The sequence below is a fragment of the Gadus chalcogrammus genome, chromosome 22 (genome assembly GCF_026213295.1).
Source record: "Gadus chalcogrammus isolate NIFS_2021 chromosome 22, NIFS_Gcha_1.0, whole genome shotgun sequence".
Classification (NCBI taxonomy): domain Eukaryota; kingdom Metazoa; phylum Chordata; class Actinopteri; order Gadiformes; family Gadidae; genus Gadus; species Gadus chalcogrammus.
Genome location: NC_079433.1, coordinates 14,282,617 through 14,301,046, shown reverse-complemented (window position 1 = coordinate 14,301,046; position 18,430 = coordinate 14,282,617). Strand labels below are relative to the sequence as shown.

The window sequence follows — 18,430 nt, the reverse complement described above, 5'->3', positions numbered from 1 at the left end:
AAATAGAGTTGCGTTCATCAGCTGCAAATTGGGCCAGTTCTCATGTTACATGTTCTGTCTTCATCATGCAACAGGACACACAGGCGTCCTGAGAACGGAGGACTCACTGCCGCGCAAACCCTTATCAATGATTCAGTTTATATCACGTTACATAGGCCTATATTAGTTCTACATTGAGAGAAAAACCTCAAGGCCATCACTGAAGACACTGGGACGTTTTCAATCAACTTGTCAACGTGTAAATGAGGGGATATGATGGTGAATATCAGCCCCCCCTTCGCCCTCAGGTTCCGCGCCTTCACAATGGACGCGGTGTGGGGGCGCGTGCCTGTTCATTAAAAAAATATATTAGTTATAATTGGGAGAAAAAAAAACACACGAAGAATGCGATATTCATTACATATTTATAATTAATGTACAATTAAAAGAACAAGCAGAGCGTTTATCCTCGGGGGTGAAATGGGGCGCGGGGGGGGGGGGGGGTCGTGCGCCTCCCAGCTGTTCCTAGCGTCCAGTGGTTTTTAGGAGGCGGTCATGGGCGCGCGCACGGTCCGCGTGCAGCGCCTGGGCTCGGGTGATGGGCGGAGTTACGGCCAACGCATTTAGGAATGGGTCCGATCCTCGCTTTAGTTAGACACGAGCTAGCAAGAGGAGTCGGATTCACCTGAGGACCTGTTGGACAAATCCGCTCCCGTGCTCCTCCAAGTGTCAAGAGAGGATCTACCACCGGTTGGTCTGGGTCTTTAACGGTCTCTTCTTTGTTTCATAGGCTAAAGATTCAATTGCTATTTTTCAAAGCAATACTTAGAAAAAAGTGACCCGTTGATAAGGAGACACTGCACTTTGCTGTTCACTGTTCTTATTTATTGTATTTTGCACTGAAGTGGTCTACAGCGGTGAAGATGCACAGCACGCAAAAGGATACGACCTATACCAAGATTTTTGTCGGGGGTCTTCCGTACCACACCACAGACTCAAGTCTCAGGAAATATTTTGAAGTGTTCGGTGAGATTGAAGAAGCGGTGGTTATTACCGACAGACAGACCGGCAAGTCCAGGGGTTATGGATTCGTAAGTATATCAGTCCATCAAGCAGGACCACCGATTTATTTGTAAACTCTCTCTCTCTCTCTCTCTCTCTCTCTCTCTCTCTCTCTCTCTCTCTCTCTCTCTCTCTCTCTCTCTCTCTCTCTCTCTCTCTCTCTCTCTCTCTCTCTCTCTCTCTCTCTCTCTCTCTCTCTCTCTCTCTCTCTCTCTCTCTCTCTCTCTCTCTCTCTCTCTCTCTCTCTCTCTCTCTCGCAGACATGTGCGCGCCATCACGTGCCTCGATCGTGCGTTATCGATCGTCGGTTATTCAATCAAAACTTTGTTGACCATGCATCCAAAGTCGGTCTAGCGTTTTCATATGTCGATCATAAAGCGAGTTAGTTTGTTGTATTTTTCCAATGGGAACGCGGTTATATCTCCCTCTCCAACCTGTTGCGCGGCGCGTGGCTCCAGCTGAATGAGCGCCGCCTGACAGATGCGGCGATCTGCGCGTCTTGTGATGTGCAGATATCACGAACCAGTGTTCAACGGAAAGATAAAGTTGACGTTGTCATTTGTGATTTTATATCTAATCAAATTTCAACACCAGTATCCACCTCAATGTTGCTTTACTCTAAATTAAGGCAGATACCGCGACATAAAAAGCCATAAGTCACTCGATCAAAAGTCTTCAACTATGGCAGGCAATCTTTTTTTTTTTCTGGAGATATATTCAACACACATTATCTGATAGTCTGCCGGACGCATAGCACGTGTAGCACGTTGAGATGATGGTGATGAGTTTTTTTTCTGATGTCGTAATTTCAGCGGGTATTCCATCATTGCACAACAGTGCACAAGACATTTTACTTAATCCCCAGTGTTTTCTGAAAAAATACATTTGATATACCCTATAAGATGAGATAAAACGTTCAAACCGTTATCACTTCTGCACTGCACTCCAGAGACTTCCACAAAGCTAATATAATGCAGGATAATATCAGACCTTACCCTGAGTATGGCTGTCCAAATTGCCACACATTCAGATAGACATTCACAATGATTTAATCAGGTGTTTTCTTGGAATCATTTTTTTTTATCAGTGTTAGAAGTTCAAAACTCGCTCTTTTTCTCTATCGTTTCCTTTGTCGCAGTGTCAGCACAGTCACAAACACACACACACACGTACAACACACACAAACACACTCACACACCAATATACCTTTACTTCTATAAACATGTAAATGCATTTGTGTAACAGTCATTCTCTGGGTGGTCCAATCATACTCTCTCCCCGCTGCTCTGAAGGTCACGATGTCGGACCGCTCGGCTGCCGACCGGGCCTGTAAGGACCCCAACCCCATCATCGACGGCAGGAAGGCCAACGTGAACCTAGCCTACCTAGGGGCCAAACCCCGGGTGATGCAGCAAGGTACCCCCCCCCCCCGACACACACACACACACACACACCCCACTCCGATCAAGCATTGACCTGAGGAACGGACCAGGCTAGACTATCTGTTAACCTGGACGGGATCGGTTGTCAAGTTGGGGAATAAGAGTTAACCCAACTCGCGTCTTCCCCAATGTGTTACGGTTGCAGTAGTGCAAATTAGTACATAAGCCCCAAAAATATATGTTAACAACACATCAACAATAACAAAGTATGCTAATTACATAGTGATAATACGTATTCAATTCATGCTACTCCATTAATCCCGAAGGAAATAGTTAAATTGTTTATGTGTGTCAAAAATACAGCATTGACTTTGTTGTATGTATGACATTATCATAACCAAAGTGAGTGTAGATCAAGGCTTCTCCACTGATATGTACTGATTCCCTTTGTGTTCGTGTCTCTTCTGCTTGGTTTAGGTTTTACCTTTGGGGTTCCTCAAATTCACCCCGCATTCATCCAAAGGCCTTATGGGTAAGTAGCAGTGTACTATATCTTGTGGTTAGGTTGTTCTTCATAGTCCATAATTGATGCGATGCACTATCATCAGATGTAATGGTTATCTCTGTTATGCTCAATAATGTGTTCCTGTTAGCTTGATTATTTTGTCTTATTATTCTTCCTTACAATATATTATGGATGGCTTTTTATTTAACTGGTTATAACATAACCAGCATTAACCTATTTAACCTGTCGATCAAAAGCCAAAAAACAATGTTTTTTTCAAGGTTCACATTTGTGTTTAAATGTGTGTGTGTGTGTGTGTGTGTGTGTGTGTGTGTGTGTGTGTGTGTGTGTGTGTGTGTGTGTGTGTGTGTGTGTGTGTGTGTGTGTGTGTGTGTGTGTGTGTTTGAGAGAGAGATAATGAGAGAAAGACTGAGACAGCGCGAGAGTGAGAAAGAGAGAATGAGAGAGAGAGAAAATGAGAGAGATGAGATGGTGAGAGAGAGAGAGAGAGAGAGAGAGAGAGAGAGAGAGAGAGAGAGAGAGAGAGAGAGAGAGAGAGAGAGAGAGAGAGAGAGATGAGATGGTGAGAGAGAGAGAGAGAGAGAGAGAGAGATGAGATGGTGAGAGAGAGAGAGAGAGAGAGAGAGAGAGAGAGAGAGAGAGAGAGAGTGAGAGTGCATGGAGTAGTGTAGACATTGATGGAAAGTTCCAGGCTGACTCAATGTTATCTATCTTTCTTTGGTCCGACAGGCTCAGTCTCAGCTTAAGATAACTGTGCTGGTTTGTGGGCTAGCTCTGTGAACATATGCACAGATGACAGAAGGGAATTACCTGTAGGCTCAATCACACAAAAACAAGCGCTCAAAATGGTGATTATAGATGCATGTACGTTGTTGTTGTTGTTGTTGTTTACTTGTGGTTTACTTTTTTTTAGTTTGGATTTTTAACCTTTTCACATTTTCTTATATTACTTTGAGTAGCCATTAGAGCTTTGTGTGTGCAGTTCTGAAGTGTTGGTTTGATAGCTAAACCGTGTGTTGACAAAGAAAAAAAATGAATTGATCTTTGGGGTGTTGTTTTATTCCCCTTTTGTGAGGTGTTTCAGTGACTTTGGCCAACAAGGGGTGGGTTGGGTTGGTGGTCTATGTTTTAATTGACATGCTTTCTGTTGTTGCGTGTGGTTCACCATTTGTGTTCAACGGGACGTGCTTGTGTTGGTGTTGTTTGCCGTTGTGTGGGAGTGAGTGGGGAACATTTCAGTGTGATCATTTGTTTGTGTTTCAACGCATCCTCACCAACCCCCCCCCCCCCCCCCCCCCCCCTAACATAATCCCGCCCCCATCGCTTGCATGTGTTTTGTGATATTCATGTTTACCATTGAAATTGTATTCATGTTAAACTTTAAAGTGCCAAAAGCACATGTCTGCTGAAAGGACGGACACAGCTCTCCTGTCTCAATATGTCTTCTGTCTCTGTCCTCTCTTATGTGTATCTCTCTATCATCTTGTTTCTCTTTCTGTGTTTCTGTCACCCTTTCCCTTTCTATTCTGCGCTGCTCATCACAGCTGCTGCCTTGGTTGACCACACTCGAGTGGCAGCCATTGCGTCTTTCTCTTTCACATTCACAGAAATGTGGATGTGTGTCGTACACACACACACTAGAGAGGACAATGTCAGGGCACGGTCACATGACCCGGCTGCCATAGCCGACCTCATGCTCATTTACACTGGGAAAATGCCGCAGTGGCCGTGCCCATAGATGTGTGTGTGTGTGTGTGTGTTGTCAGCGGGCATGAATGTATGTTTGTCGGTGTGTATATGTGTGCGAACATGTGAAAATGCCTGCTGGTATGACTGGAGTGTGTGCTTGTGGACATGTTTTTGTCCAGCCTACGAGTATGCGTTCTTTCAGAACCTCAGCCAGCTCAGCTCAACAAAGTCTCTGACACAAACACATGTCTGGATACCACAGTGCGCTCTCTCTCTCTCTCTCTCTCCCTCTCTCTCTCTCTCTCTCTCCCTCTCTTTCTCCCTCTCATTCTCACTTTCTCTCTCTCTCTTTATCTCTCTCATTGTCCCACCCCCCACTCTTCTCATTGTCTCTCGCTCTCGCTCCTATTCTGCTATCTGAACAAGCTTTCGTCACATGGTGCTTGTGGTGTTAAGGAAAACAAGCGTACCCATTGTGGGACACAAAGCCCTGAATGCTGACACTGCAGACCCGCCGAGCTCAGTGCTTTATAGGGACGGGTCGGGCGGTCTGGACCGGGGGGGGGGCGCACAGAGTCCCACTATGTCATCGAAGTGCAAGACAGGCCCCCCTTTAAAAATAACCCCGTCAGCAGAATTTCCATTCTCTTCGAAGGTACGCTGCCTAGGAGCTCTATGATCTCATCACTGAGGGGGGACTAGGTGACGTTTTCGTCATGTACACTCCATTGAACTAACCCAAGCCTTATCTGATGCTAGCCTTGAGTACAGTCCACCCGGTATGTACGTTCAATGCCGGGTCTTTGGAGAGCAGTTCAAGACAGGCTACAGGGAAGGCGGTAGCTCCCGTCATTTATACACTAGCTCTTCCATGATTAAACTAAAGACACACACACACACACACACACACACACACACACACACACACACACACACACACACACACACACACACACACACACACACACACACACACACACACACACACACACACACACACACCACATATCGACACAATATGACCAGAACGCACGTGCACACACACACACACACACACACACACACACACACACACACACACACACACACACACACACACACACACACACACACACACCCACACACACACACACACACACACACACACACACACACACACACACACACACACACACACACACACACACACACATACACCCACACAAACACACACACAAACAGACTCACACCCACCTCGCAATAATCTCTTCCACCAATGTCATCCAAGTGGCATGCCGTGGACCTTTATTTAGACCCTGACCTTTAGTGAACTCTTCGCTCGTAAGACAACAACATTCCAGATGAGAAGCATGACCCTCAGACAGACGAGCACGCACGTTAGTGACACTCAAGTCCTATAAGACTGTCCTCCTCAGTTCTGACACTCAGACTTTAACCTTGGTCATCACCCCTCTCCAGCCATATGTTGTGAAGGAGTGAAGGAGTGCGGGGGGGGGTTATGGGTAAACGGGACAGCTTCATGTTGTATGAACTGTGTGTGGTTGTCTGTTTCTTGGTCTGTCTTTCTGTCTGTTTGGTCGTTAGGGTTAGGGATAGGGCAAATACGCCGCAATACCAAACAGCCCACCCCATGAACACAGTGGGAGGGTAGGTGGGGCCTGGACTCCATCGACCGCAGCTGGCATTTACAGAGAGGGTCTCAATAGGACGGGTTGTCCCATTCCTTAAGACACGTTCCACCAGCAATAAATAGCTACCGTACGCACAGACACACCCCCCCCCTGTCACTGTGCAGTCTGTCCCCAGGCTGGGTCACCAACCTGGGGACAACTTGAGAGTTGTAGACTGGACTCTGTTGTCCACATGGAAGTGCATAGCGAGGTGGTGATGCTGTAACCTATAAACTGATGCGCTTCTAGCAAGACTTTAAATATAGAGACATGGGTTTTCTATAAAATGTTAATCATTTAGTAAAGAGTGTTGATTAATACCCTCAATCTGATCTTCAGTACCACTGAAGTCTGCACCACTACAATAGACCTAGTGTTTATTTATGACCCATTCTCAAGAAACAGAGAAATGTCGTGGTCATTTTTTAAATAAACTCCAAATTATGTCCAAATGAATAATCCTACTCTCTGAGTAATACATTGGTTATCCATCAAATAACCCTTTTGACTTAATAAATGTTACAATGGAAACACGAGGCAAAATAATTATTCCACAATAAATCTCTTGACAGTATATGTTGGTCTCCATGTGCGTAAATGTGTGCGTGTGCTTGTTTGTGTATGTGTGTTTGTGCGTCTGAAAGGCTTCACTGTGTCCTCCTCATGGAGACGATGGTCGGCCAGGACTTACTAAACTAGCGCCATCATCTTCAGCATTACTCCTCCTCAGCCCAGGGCTTTTCTTCAAAAACCTCCGTCTTCCAGTTTGTGTGAATGTGCTGTTATCCTTTTCCCACAACGTTGTCCCAATGAATCATTTTCTCTCTCTCACGCTTGGGTTTGTACAACGTTGTTACCGGCTGCTGTTGTTAGAGTGGTTGGTGTACCGAAACCAGCTTTCGGTACACCAGTGATTTGATTGTTTGGTTAGGGATGCCAAGATATTAATTCTCTATAAGCTATGCTTCGCACTTTAAGTTATCTCCACCTGCCATGTTCCTCCCCCCCTTCCTGATTCCAAATGGCCTGAAATCCTTCTCTAAGTGCTCAGGCTTATTTATTCCTATATTGCCCGATCAAAATTTGTCCATCCCCCTGTTTATACTTTTTAAAGCACACGTATCCACACACTACTTCCAAACAACCTCATCCCACTGAAGACGTCTCCCACATAGCACATCATTGTCGATGGAAACGATACTCAACCTGTACATAGCAACCAGCGAATAGTTTCCCTGACATTTGTCAAGCCGAGTACTCTACAGCAACCTAACGGTTCTGTAAATATTAGATTGATTTCCACAACTATTTGGTGCTCACTCAAAACAAGAAGGCTGTTGTTGGGGCTAAATCACTTTTACACGGACCAGACATCAAAGCCTCAAAGGGACGCTATAGGGAGTCAGTCATTCAAGTTTGTCCCTGTCTCTCTCTCTCTCTCTCTCTCTCTCTCTCTCTCTCTCCCCCACACTCTCTCTCTCTGTCTCTCTCTCTCTCTCTCTCCCCCACACTCTCTCTCTCTCTCTCTCCTCTCTCTCTCTCTCTCTCTCTCTCTCTCTCTCTCTCTCTCTCTCTCTCTCTCTCTCTCTCTCTCTCTCTCTCTCTCTAGTCATGAGTTGGCGCTCTTCCCTGAATCCGTTCTGCCCACGTTCCTATAAAGTGGGTCTTTAAGCAGCCCTCTGCCCTCAGCCTGGGGTGGTGGGATGTGATCATATCACTGAGGGCAGAATGTGTTCATTGTTTCCTCATTGCTTATTTAAATGTAGCATCCCTCTGCCCACCAACACCAGCCCCAACCCCACTCTCACCCTCAGACCACCAACACCAGCCTTGACTTTTTGGTCCAAAAACCAAACACCACACAGGGTTTTTTCCCCCCTTTGTAAAACTATCCAGCGGTCGAAGGGGCACTGACATTTTCACAATGCTCCCCCCTGGGCTCTCAACTATAACCACGCCAAAATGCGTGCACAGACACACACACACACACACACACACACACACACACACACACACACACACACACACACACACACACACACACACACACACACACACATACACACACACACACACACACACACACACACACACACACACACACACACACACACACACACACACACACACACACACACACACAGAAACACACACACACACACACACACACACACCCCTCCCATGACTGCCCCTAACGGCCATGGACTGGCATCAAACGCACGTCCACATGTGACAATCTGTCAGCTCTCCAACTCGCTCACACTCTCTCTCTCTCTCTCTCTCACACTCTCTCTCTCTCTCTCTCTCTCTCTCTCTCTCTCTCTCTCTCTCTCTCTCTCTCTCTCTCTCTCTCTCTCTCTCTCTCTCTCATTACCTCTCTCGTTCTTGTCTCTTATCCGTACACATATCTCTTAAGGTTCGGACGACGGCTCAATGTAAGCTAAAACCATAGACTAATCCAAAATTCGAGTGGTCTTAATTTTTTCCCGAGTAGCAACACAACCAGTCTGAAATTATCATCATCATCATCATTATCATCCTCATCATCCTCATCATCATCATCATCACCCCATACCTGGGGCTCGACTCGATCTAAAACACGTATTCAAGCCAAACCCTTAAGCACAAGAGATCAAACCAACAGCCTCCCTGGTCTGTCCAGCCTGCTTTCTCTCTTCTTCTGCCTCCTCTCTCCAGAGAGCTCTCTTCTGACCCTGTACTAATCTAATCTAATCCCGACGACCAGGCCTGGGGGGTCCCTGGGTGTTTCTGACTGCTGGTTTGGAACGGGGGGTTTGGTGGGCGGCGGAAGGCGGGAGGGAGCGCTTGGCAGCGGTGTGGTGGAGTTGGGTTTGGGGAAGAAGGGGGGTGGGGGGTGTTCTCAGTGTCTGGAGGAAAGGCTCACCGTGTGTTTGTCTGTTGTCTCCCCGCAGGATCCCGGCGCACTACGTGTACCCACAGGCCTTCATGCAGCCCAGCATGGTCATCCCCCACATGCAGCCCAACGCCGCCAGCGCCGCCTCGGCCGCCAGCGCCTCCTCCCCGTACATCGACTACACCGGCGCCGCCTACGCCCAGTACGCCGCCGCCGCCGCCGCCTACGAGCAGTACCCGTACGCCGCCTCGCCCGCTGCCCCGGGCTACATGACCGCCGCGGCCGCTGGCTACGGCTACGCCGTTCAGCAGCCGCTGAGCGCGGGCGGCGCGGCGCCCGGGTCAGCCGCCGCCGCAGCCGCCGCCGCCTTCGGCCAGTACCAGCCCCAGCAGCTGACCGACCGCATGCAATAGCAGCCACTGCAGCCAATGGACACGCAGCAGGGAGGAGGCAAGGCCCGCCCTCGCCCACAGGCGCTCTGTCTGATTGGTCAGGAGCACAAGGGGGGCCGATGGAAGAAAAGGAAGAGGGAGGATGGGCCGTAAAGGTGGCGGGGGGAGGGGGGGTCGAGTGGGAGGGCTGGAGACTCGAAGATCGCCGAGTCATGCAGGTTGAAGCTGATGGTGGTGGTGGTGGTGATGATGGTGGTGGTGGTGGTGGTGGTGGTGATGGTGGTGATGATGATGAAGATAATGAAGATAATGATGGTGATGATGGTGGTGGTGATGATGATGATGATGGGATGGTGAGGTGGGAACTTCATGCAGTAGCTTTCCAACTTGCTGTGTTTCAACCATACAACAAAACGTGCGTATTTATGCGAGAACAAGGAAGAATCTCTCAGAACAAAGTTAGGAGGGTGATTGACTATTATTAGTACTTTTATTGTTATAACTTTTATTAGTATCATTCTGATTATCATTGTAGTAGAGTACTTATTTCTAGTTGACAAATGCAGGAACTAATCCCTGTGGTGGGTATAGCTGTAAACTAAGCCTTATTGAGTCCCATTGCTGTTGTTAGCGTTAGCATCGTAGGCTAGCTATTCCTCATTGTGAAGATATCCAGACACTTTCCAAAAGTGTAACTGGTTCTTCCATGCCCTCATAACATATGTATTATTGTTACTCTTACTACAGTGGGCTACTGTTATTATTATAATTATTATTATTATTATAATTATTTTATTTTTCGTCTTTTCAAGTGCTTTTCGGGAGTTTATATTTTCTGATAATCAGGGAAATGTAGAGGAGTCGTTTTCCACCATGTTAGGTCTGTTGTATGGTTATTGTTATTATTTTTAAGATGCAAACCTCTGTCAGGAAGTTGAGTTTGTAAAAAGGAGTGAACACAAGTCGGAACATATTTTTTGTACAACTACCATCTTTTTGTTAGCTTTCCTGACGCCGAATGTCTCTCTCTCTAATCCTGTGTGTCTCTCGACCTCCAGCTATGCAAAACAAACACATCACCTAGAGACAAACACAACTAAACCAAACCACGCAGGAAAGAGAAAACAGAGAAGTCATCAGTTCTTTTACAAACTTTTGGACCGGGGGGGGGCTGTTTGGGGGGTGGTGATGAACAAAACACACAAAGGCCCTCGACATGAAGGGGCTGGCATTGGTGCGGGGGTATCAATAGAGATCACTGAATCAGTTACTTTAGGGCGAGGACGCTGGCCCCGCGCGCAAACTATACACACGCACGCACACGCCGAAACACAGCCGTGCACACGCGTGTCGACCTTTCACACGTAGCGTCACGACACAAAAGGTTTACGCTCTGGGAGGGATAGAGGGACAAAAAGAGGGAGAGAAAGATGGAGGGGGAGGCAAGCTGCCGGTAGGTGGGTCTCCAGCGCCACACAGACGGATCGTTCTGGAAAAGAAGGCATCACTTGTGCTTGAATGTCGACCTTTCACTTTTTAATCCCCCTGCCCTATTTTGTGGGGGACCCCCCTCCCCCATTACCCCCAATCACACCCCAGCCCCATTCCCACACCCACGGTCGCACACGCACCTCCATGCTGATGTCAGGTTTGCACACACACACACACACACACACACACACACACACACACACACACACACACACACACACACACACACACACACACACACACACACACACACACACACACACACACACACACACACACACTCAGACACTCAGACACAGACCTATACTGCCGGACTTGGCCTCTTGTGTACGATTGCTCAAACCAAAGACAGGCCTGCCTCACGCCTGTCCTCGGTCAGGGGTCAGGGGGTCAGGGGTCGGGGGGGGGGCGCGGCCGCTGTGTCTTCCAGCTCTCTGACGTCATGCGGGTCTTCCTCCTCTGCGTGCCTTACATGTGTTATTGCTATTTAAGAGAATCATTTAAAAATGAGTAAAACAAAAAAAAAACGAGGGAGGAGAAGTGTAGTATTTAAGCTAGGCTATTTATTTAGAGTGTTGACTCTGTTGGCTCTCTAAGGGTATGACTTGGCAGGCGTACTGTATTTATAATATTATGTACTCATCTCAAGGCATATATATATATAAGTTATTGAGTAGTTTTAGTCGTAATATTATTATTATTATTATTATTATTAATAATATTTGTATTATATTATTATTATTAACATATTCAACCAAAATGTTGTTGTAGGAGTTATTTAAGAGACCATTTTGTTATGTGCACTGTATAACTATAGACATGTTTTTTTGCCTTTTGGAATCCTTAACATGAGATGACATTTCAGCAAGCTTAATGCCTTTTATATGGAAACTGATTTTATTTTTAAAATACTGGCCTACTTGCATGCAACATGTTCAGTGCTTCATCAATGTTTAGTGCTGATGAAAAAAACGAGATAATATTTAAGACAAAAAAAGCTGCTTTCTCCATTAGAATGTAGTCTGTCAATGCATGCTTTTTCCTTCTAGCCTTCAATAATGATCCGATGGGCCATCGACACTGTTGGGAATTTTTATACTTGAACTATTTCTTTACAAGGGAAAATATGAAATAAATATAAAAATTTAAAGACAAAAAAAATCTTTTTAGAGAAGCTTTTCATTGTCACTGGATGGAGATGTGTAAATGTGTAACTATTTAAATGCAAAGGTCCTGTTGGTATGGGGAAAAAAAACATTATTTCAGAATTTCCACAGTATTTACTCTACATCGAAATAAAATGTTATATATTTAAATAACCTGGTTGTACGAGTTTTTTGTGTCACAAAACACATTGAACGCCTTTACTTCGCTCCATTAACATGGCCCTGATGGAAATATGTCCCTTCTGACTTAATGCGGTATGCATACAGTCGGCCCCTTCTGTGTACAGAATATAATGATGTTTGTGTGACGTGTGTGGCTTAAGTTTGTCCCTGTGTGTGTCCAAATTGTTAATCTATTTGCAAAGAGCTGCCAAGCAAACCAAACACGTCATTGGGCTATTTCAACCCCTGATTGAGCCCATCACTAAATGTGTAACACTGGGCTTTTTCTATAAATACATTGCAGCGACCATCGAAAAGTCGACTACACTGAAGCAACTACTGTCCGGATAAACATGCTTGAGGAGAGTTTTTTTTCCTCAATGAAACGTGAGGAGTGAGGACGGGACGGCCCTCATATCCAGGTAATGAGCGAGCATCGAGCGCAGGCCTTCTCTAAGCCACTAATGAAAAAATCATGTTAAATAAAAAAGACGATTGGATATGAGAATACAAAACGAGAATGTCAAAAGAGAAACATATTCATCAAAGTTACACTTTCGTATATGGTTTGTGATTGACTGTAAAGGTCCTCTTAATTGTATTCTTAATTGGTGGCAGTCAATCTCCAACGATATATAAAATATACTCAGGGCATTTGCGCGTGATCTCGGATAAATCCCCCCTCGAGACGGGAGATATCGCGGCTCTGAGTCACTGTATGGTCCTCGAGCTGTCGCCCGGGCCGCGCGCTCTCAAGTTCGCCAATGTTTCTTAATTTGGAAGTCCCGGAAGTGCCCCGCGCGCAACTGTCTGGTTGGTTCAGAGGCGGGCTGTTGTGAGACTGCAGCAGACAGTCTGGGTCAAATCTTTCCCGGGAAAGAAATATCAGCATCAAGATAAAAACTCTCTTCGGGACGGAAAGAAGGAGGTAATCAAAGAAATGTCTGTGTGGTGTGTTTTAATGTCGATTCATTATGTTTTTCTGAATGGGAGAGATCAAATACTATGGGAGATATGTAGGCCTGTACACTGCGCAACGGCATGCGTTTGGCTGAGAGAGTCGATGTGTGAGGAAAAGCGTTTTCTTAATTTATAAATGTGACGGAAGATTATACCTCAAATGTGTTTTTTTACTCGCGAAATCTGTTCGTGTATCCTAATTGTGTGTTGTCATTGTAGCATTTAATAGATTATGATTCACCGACACGTAGGCCCTAACTGTATAGGCTCACTGGAACAAAAGCATTTTCTCCATTTTTTTGACAGGGGAAATCAGTTTGTGTTGCAAACCACGTGGAGCCTCTGACGCAGTACTCTTGACCGCTCGCCAATATCGTGTCAACAATATTTCATTAGCTGCATCATTGTAATGCACTGTTGTTTTAGGTGTGCGTTCAATAAAGATATTCCAAATAACCGAATAAATAGGTATACTTCTGTAGTTGTGTGTGGTGATATACTAATTTATATTGGGCAAATTTATATTTTATCATATTAATTATTTGGGGAGATTTGTGTCTCTAACAAATGTTTATCGAATTGACGGAAATTATACCTTTAGCCTGCAATTTTGAATTCATACCAATACTTAACCTTCTTTCCCCCACACTATTAACTGATATCCTGTCTTTGTTTATATGGTCCAGATACTTTTATTTATATAAAATAATAATATTTTATATCATATATATGGGCCTATATATAGCCCTACTAGAATCATTCATACAGTACACTCCCAGCAGCAGCTCTACTGTAGTGACCAGGCAGCGTCCCAATATAGCCAGATCAAATACCAGGCCAGAGGGTTCAGCGCTCATGGATGACAATGTACCAGCAGCCGACTGAGATCACATGCATTCTCTAGGCTTTCAGTTTTGTAGATTGACAGAAATGCTTTCTAACAGGTAGCAAAACGGATGCCGCGGTTATAGTGTTTGCCATCCAATGTCCTATCTAGCCCCTGCATCACCATGGAGAGCTTGGAACGTAACAAGATTAATAATTGAAGCCAATTTGTCATGGAGTCGATGACGTCATTTTGTAGCTATTTCTACAACCTGGTTTTATAAAACACAAAGTCACCATTCACAGCGACGGATGAGGTAATATTTGATTGAGTGGAACCGATCACAGCAGTGGGCCAACCGTTAGGAGGGCAGGAGCCCTGCACCTCCCCCAGACATATAGCTGGTTCGCTGGGCCACCCCCACCCCAACCGAGGCAGCCGTGACCCAGAGATCCTAAATAGCTTTGAGGCCTACGATAGGCATCTGGCACCAGCCAGAGACCTCTCAAAGAATGACAAGATGGCACCCATGGTCGGCCAGACACGCACACGCACACGCACACACACACACACACACACACACACACACACACACACACACACACACACACACACACACACCAGAGAACATTGTTTAAAGTGCAGGAACTGGGTTGGCGTGTGTTTTTCAGTGGGATTGCGTGGTGAATAATAGATGGCGATGGTGACGTTGTGTCTCTCGCCCATCGGTGGTCATTGAGTCAGGTGGCAGCAGGTGTGAGTTTGGGAGGCTGAGGCTAGCTGTAGCAGCAGCTTGTAAACAGAGATGCGGCATCAACTTGTTAGATGGGCCAGGATCGTATTCCGGACGGGTGACACTATAGTGGCGTGATGTGGCGTCACACACACACAACACGTGTGTGTGTGTGTGTGTGTGTGTGTGACAAATGTGTGTGTTTTGTTCGATAGCATTCAGTGAAAAATGCCAGGTGAAGTGAAGGGGCATCTGTACGACCTGATAAAAAGTTTCTCAAGTAATTTATCCTTTGCTTTTATTCACCTAAAGACACTTTTGTCAAATGTTTCAAATGATTGATTGTTTGCTTTCCTCTCTTCTTCTTCTTCTTCCTCTTGTTGGTCTTCTAGGGGCGGGTCATGGAAGCCCTGATAGAGCGCCTGGAGCAGGCTGTGATTCGTCTAGAGCAAGTGTCAAACAAAATGCAGGCATGCCGTTGCATGGCGTCTAACGGACACTCCAACGGGCTTGATGGTAAGGCCTGCTAAACACACACACACGGGAACACAAAAACAGGATAGAAATATTACTACGGTATATTATACATGAGTAGTTTAAGTATCAGTCAAGTAGGGATCCGACCAACAACTGAGTGAAGCACATATAAGACCTATGCAGTAACTCACCCTATAGGGAATGTAAAGTTACCTCATCCCATCTTGAGGGACAGAACCAGCAACACAGGCAGCGACCGCTAAACACAGTGCGCTCACCATAGCATTCAACCTGCTGTGATGCTAACCCCCCGATACAGATGAGTCCCACTGCATGGAGTCCTTCGACCTGCTTCTCCGCGGCCCAGTGGCGACCTACCTGAAGACCAGCAAGGCCCTGGGCCCCGACGTGGAGAAACATGTGAGAGAGTGTGTGTGTGTGTGTGTGTGTGTGTGTGTGTGTGTGGGTGTGGGTGTGTGTGTGTGTGTGTTTTTAGATGGACAGTCACAACTGAACCGTGGCTCTTTGACGGTCATTCTTGTGTACGCACGAACGAGAGACACCCTCAAAGTGAGAGAGAGAGAGAGAGAGAGAGAGAGAGAGAGAGAGAGAGAGAGAGAGAGAGAGAGAGAGAGAGAGAGAGAGAGAGAGCAGCTGTCACCGACAGAGGTCCCTGGGTGCAGCTGTTGTCTTGAACTGATCCTGCTAGACGGTTGACTTTCTGCCTCCTACTGTCTGCCTGCTGTTCACTCACAGGACACACTATACTCAGAGACACTCATGAAATATATATATAGTATATGACATCAAGACATGGTCTTCTAATGTTCCCTTGAAATCAACATAGAACCACCAACACGGTCTAAGTCTTTCTATTACTAAGTTATTATTTTGTGACTTGACACTGTGATCCAAAGTGACCGACAATGGCTTGAGAAACGTGGCATTAAGGAGAAGGTTCAGCATCTTGCTCAACAGGCAGACTGCAGACTTAGCTCTGAACCAAGTAGCCATCTGCCTGATAAGTCAAAGACTTATCAGACCAAATTCTACCCTTTCCCATAATTAAGTATTACATGATAAAGTAAAAATTAAGAGTATATGTCAGGACACCTTTCTGGATACATGTGGACATGTTTCTAACTAGAGACTAAGCCAAATCAGCCTGGGATGGTTCTTAACAGTCCCACTAATCCCAGTCTCTTTACTTCTTTAGCAGCACCTCATAGAACCAACGTTTCGAGTGACTTATAATAGATTCATGTGGATTGGTTCACAATGAGCAGCCCCTTTTTCGTGTTATCAGTCTCTGCCAATCAAAACTGGTTGCTGGGCAAATCTGGGTGAAAACTGAACAGCTGAAGAGAGAATTCCAGGTTCCTATACATAGGATAGCATGCAGTCATTGTAAACCAAGCTTGTATCCAGTTCCGACTCAAAGCAAAGTGGGGGCATCTAGGGAAATGCTGCTGGCATAAAACATAATTGTTAAATACTGCTCTGTTCTAAGGTTATGACAGGGTGTGGAAATATATGGTTTATAAGACAATGTACCATTCTGCTAATAGGGACCTCAGGCAAAGAACCGTTTTCCTTTTTTTGACAATAAGCCATTGTTCCTTGTGAACTTTTAGTGTGTGTGTGTGTGTGTGTGTGTGTGTGTGTGTGTGTGCATGTGCATGTGTGTGTGCGTGTGTGTGTGCGTGCGCGTGTGTGTGTGTGGGCGCCCATTGTGCCGTTTATGATCTGTCAGTGAACAATAGTATAAAAGTGAAACAAGCGAGCTTTGAACACAAACACACAAGTGTGCTTCATGCATCACAGGAGTGAGTGTCCTGAGTGTGTGTGTATCATTCAGTGCTCTGGAAAGAGCAATTTCTTCTATCTCTGTTTCTCATCCCTGAGTCTGGAGGCAGGAGTGAGGCGGGGGGGGGGGGGGGGGGGATGTGCAGCCAAGAGGAGAGCTCTTCTTTACCAGGTCCTTATATGGTCTTAGACTCCCTGGTGGTTCCTCTGGCCCACATGTGAAGGTCTCTTCCCAAATACTCACACACATAAACACACACACACACACACACACACACACACACACACACACACACACACACACACACGCACGCACGCGCGCACGCGCGCATGCGCGCGCGCGCACACACACAAATTGGCTGTGGAAAGGCTGGATGAGAATTGCCTACAATCAGTGCGTGTAGGTGATTGTGTGTGTGTGTGTGTGTGTGTGTGTGTGCGTGTGTGTGTGTGTGTGTGTCAAACAAAGGAGATGCTTGGAGAATGACTAAACACATCTAAAACTAAACACCCTAAAACCTGACCCCCTAACCCCTTGTTGACCCCTGACCTCTGTGACCCCCAGGCAGAGTTGGTGGAGAACGCCCTGCGGACTCAGAGGGCCTTCCTGAAAATGGCCTCCACCCACAAGCAGCCTCCACAGGTACGAGCCCGTCAAACTACCTGACACCATCTCACTAAGTCCTTCGGTCCTGAGTGCCTCTTGAGGCCCACTATAACATAACAGTCAAGAGGAGGAGGTAGATGTGTTATGATGTGGGGATGTATGTCTCCTTCTCCTTCGTGCTTCATACCACTCCAACATATGATGTGTGTGTGTAGTTTCACTGGAATTGTAAATGAAATGGGGAAAAATTACCAAGATTGTAAAAAAAATCTGAATAGACTGTTTTGTTATGTCTTCACTTCAATGGTTATGTTCAGCACACAAACTATGAATTCCAAAACATACTATTTGAGGATACTTAAACGCAAAGAATTGAATAATGTGTGTGTGTGTTTGGGAAAATTAACATAATATAATGCTGTAGTAAACTACGACTGTACAACAACGGACACAAACGGTTCAGGGGTGATGACTGGATGCACCTGCCTCTGATGCAAGGTGCGTGCAGGGATCCTAACCAGGGGCCCTCTCCCTGGCGCCCCCGGGCCCCTGTGTTGGGGACGCTGGGCGGCCGGCTGCTCTGGCTGTTCACAGAGGGATTACATCGCTCTGTGACAAAAAAGAGAA

The 18,430-nt window shown here is 46.0% G+C and overlaps 2 protein-coding genes across 3 annotated transcripts in view; both read left to right on the top strand.

Moving 5' to 3' along the window:
* Positions 1-584: 584 nt before the first annotated feature.
* rbm24a (RNA binding motif protein 24a) lies at positions 585-9,718 on the top strand. Its single transcript, XM_056583306.1, has 4 exons — positions 585-1,070; positions 2,334-2,457; positions 2,901-2,955; positions 9,242-9,718. The coding sequence occupies exons 1-4, from the start codon at positions 903-905 to the stop codon at positions 9,594-9,596; spliced, it is 702 nt and encodes a 233-aa protein (XP_056439281.1). The 5' UTR covers positions 585-902; the 3' UTR covers positions 9,597-9,718.
* A 2,990-nt stretch (positions 9,719-12,708) lies between these two features.
* The window catches only part of cap2 (cyclase associated actin cytoskeleton regulatory protein 2), a 17,699-nt gene continuing 11,977 nt past the window's right edge, over positions 12,709-18,430 (top strand). The window contains exons 1-4 of one of the 2 annotated variants that reach the window (XM_056582465.1): positions 12,709-12,816; positions 15,306-15,429; positions 15,710-15,810; positions 17,762-17,839. In XM_056582465.1, the coding sequence (XP_056438440.1) occupies positions 15,315-15,429; positions 15,710-15,810; positions 17,762-17,839 (294 nt within the window). In that variant the 5' untranslated portion in view covers positions 12,709-12,816; positions 15,306-15,314. Of the gene's footprint in view, positions 12,817-13,098; positions 13,323-15,305; positions 15,430-15,709; positions 15,811-17,761; positions 17,840-18,430 lie in introns of those variants that run through there. The other variant, XM_056582466.1, reaches the window with a different exon arrangement.